Here is a 1,869-nt window from a genome sequence, read left to right on the forward strand (position 1 = left end):
GCCGCTCCCTGCCCGGGTAAGGCTGGAGGCTGGTGCCACATCCCCTTTCCTGCCCCCCCCCACCCTCGCTAGCTGGGGCAGGAAGCAACCAGGGATGTGCTAGGGGCCAGCGCCTGGCACTGCGGGCAGGGTCAGGACAGGGGCTGGGGACCCTGGGGCCCCCCCTGCCCATGCAGGCACCCCCGGCTCTGCTGTGGGCCCCCAGCCCTCATGTGGAGGCATTGGCAGTGTGTCTCTGCCCCCCCCAGCCCTGCCCGTGGGCCCCGGTGCGCCTCCCTCTGCGATGTGCAGCTGAGCTGTGTGGCACGGGCCCTCGGTGGCCTGGACCGGGCACCCCACGCGCCGCCCAGTCGGACCTTCATCAACTTGGCCGGGCCCTTCACCAACAAACGCAAGGAGTACTCGGAGCGGCGCATCATTGGGTGAGCGCCACGGGGTGGGGTGGGGGGGCGGCCACGCCGGGCTGTGCGCCCCGTGGCCCCAGAGGTGGGGGCTGCGTTTGAGGGCTCTGCTGTGCCCCCCCCTCGGCGCAGGTATGCCATGGAGGAGATGTATGACGTGGTGTCCAACGTGGACGAGTACAAGTGCTTCGTGCCCTGGTGCAAGAAGTCGGTGGTGGTGTCGCGGCGCGCGGGCCACGTGCGGGCGCAGCTGGAGGTGGGCTTCCCGCCAGTGCTGGAGCGCTACACCTCCATCATCACACTCGTGCGCCCTCACCTCGTCAAGGTAAGGCCCCGAGGGGGTGGTGGGGAGCCCGTGGGCCCTGACCGTGCCACTCTGCCCTGACCCATGTCCGTGGCTCCGTGTCCCCCAGGCTGTCTGCACCGATGGGAAGCTCTTTAACCACCTGGAGACCAGCTGGCGCTTCAGCCCCGGCATCCAGGGCTACCCCCGCACCTGCACCGTGGACTTCTCGGTAAGGACGCCCCGCTCTGTGCCCGGGGGCTCGGAGCCAGGCCGCGCTGCGGGGGGCAGTGAAGCGCCCGTGGGCATCTCTGCGAGCACTAGCTCAGGACTCCTGGGTCCCATCCTGAGCCCTGGGGTTGGGGTCCTGGTCCCCATTGCCAGCTGGTCACGGTGCCCCCTCCCCGCAGATCTCCTTCGAGTTCCGGTCCCTGCTGCACTCTCAGCTGGCTGCCGTCTTCTTCGAGGAAGTGGTCAAGAAGATGGTGGCTGCTTTTGAGCACCGGGCAGCCGCGGCCTTCGGCCCCGAGACCCGCATCCCCCGTGAGCTCATGTTCCATGAAGTCCACCAGACGTGAGGATGCTGCCAGGTGGGCGCGAGGGGAGGGTTGTATGGACCCCCCCAACCCCCACCAGCCTTTTAACTATTTATTGGACTGCCTCTGTCCTGACCTTCTCTAATTTATCTCCAGAGCCAGCAGCCATCCTGGCCTGGACTCCCTGCCCCGGCTCTTCCCCCTGCCCCAGGCTCCAGCCTGTAGCTACATTTACGTTATTTTATCGGGGAGTGGGGGGGGGGGGTTTTCTGCACCCCCCCCATAGGGCAAAGGGGGACCCCCACCCTTTACTGATTTGGAGCTCCCATATACTGCTGCAAGTGCCAAGCCCAGTGGGCACATGCGAGTGAAGGCAGTGGGAGGTGGGGATTGCAAAGGGTAGGGCAAGGCCTGAATGCCTGCAGCACCACCCCTTCCAGCATGGCCTAGGGCCCGTGGCGGGATAGTGGGGCTGGCGCCTGGGGAGAAGAGGTCGTGTCTGGCTCTGGGGCTGCACCAGCGGAGGCAGAAGGGAAAGGGGAGGTGCACAGGCGGAGTAAAGGCAACAGAGTCCGAGTGACAGCTGAACTGGGGGGGGGGGGGCCCAGCCCGGGGCCCCCCGCCCCCAGCCCCCAAAGGGGCAGCTCCC

The 1,869-nt window shown here is 67.4% G+C and overlaps 1 protein-coding gene across 2 annotated transcripts; it reads left to right on the forward strand.

Moving 5' to 3' along the window:
- The first annotated feature begins 82 nt into the window (after positions 1-82).
- On the forward strand, positions 83-1,862 carry COQ10A (coenzyme Q10A). 2 transcript variants are annotated; one of them, XM_025191390.1, is made up of 5 exons: positions 83-422; positions 534-726; positions 815-916; positions 1,095-1,274; positions 1,377-1,862. In XM_025191390.1, exons 1-4 carry the CDS (start codon positions 211-213, stop codon positions 1,260-1,262), a joined length of 675 nt encoding a protein of 224 aa, XP_025047175.1. In that variant the 5' UTR covers positions 83-210; the 3' UTR covers positions 1,263-1,274; positions 1,377-1,862. The 2 variants fall into 2 exon arrangements, with proteins under 2 accessions (XP_025047175.1, XP_025047174.1); XM_025191389.1 differs by having other exon boundaries at positions 1,095-1,862.
- The last annotated feature ends 7 nt before the right edge of the window (positions 1,863-1,869 follow it).

This window comes from Alligator sinensis, unplaced genomic scaffold (assembly GCF_000455745.1).
Source record: "Alligator sinensis unplaced genomic scaffold, ASM45574v1 scaffold1065_1, whole genome shotgun sequence".
Lineage (NCBI taxonomy): Eukaryota > Metazoa > Chordata > Crocodylia > Alligatoridae > Alligator > Alligator sinensis.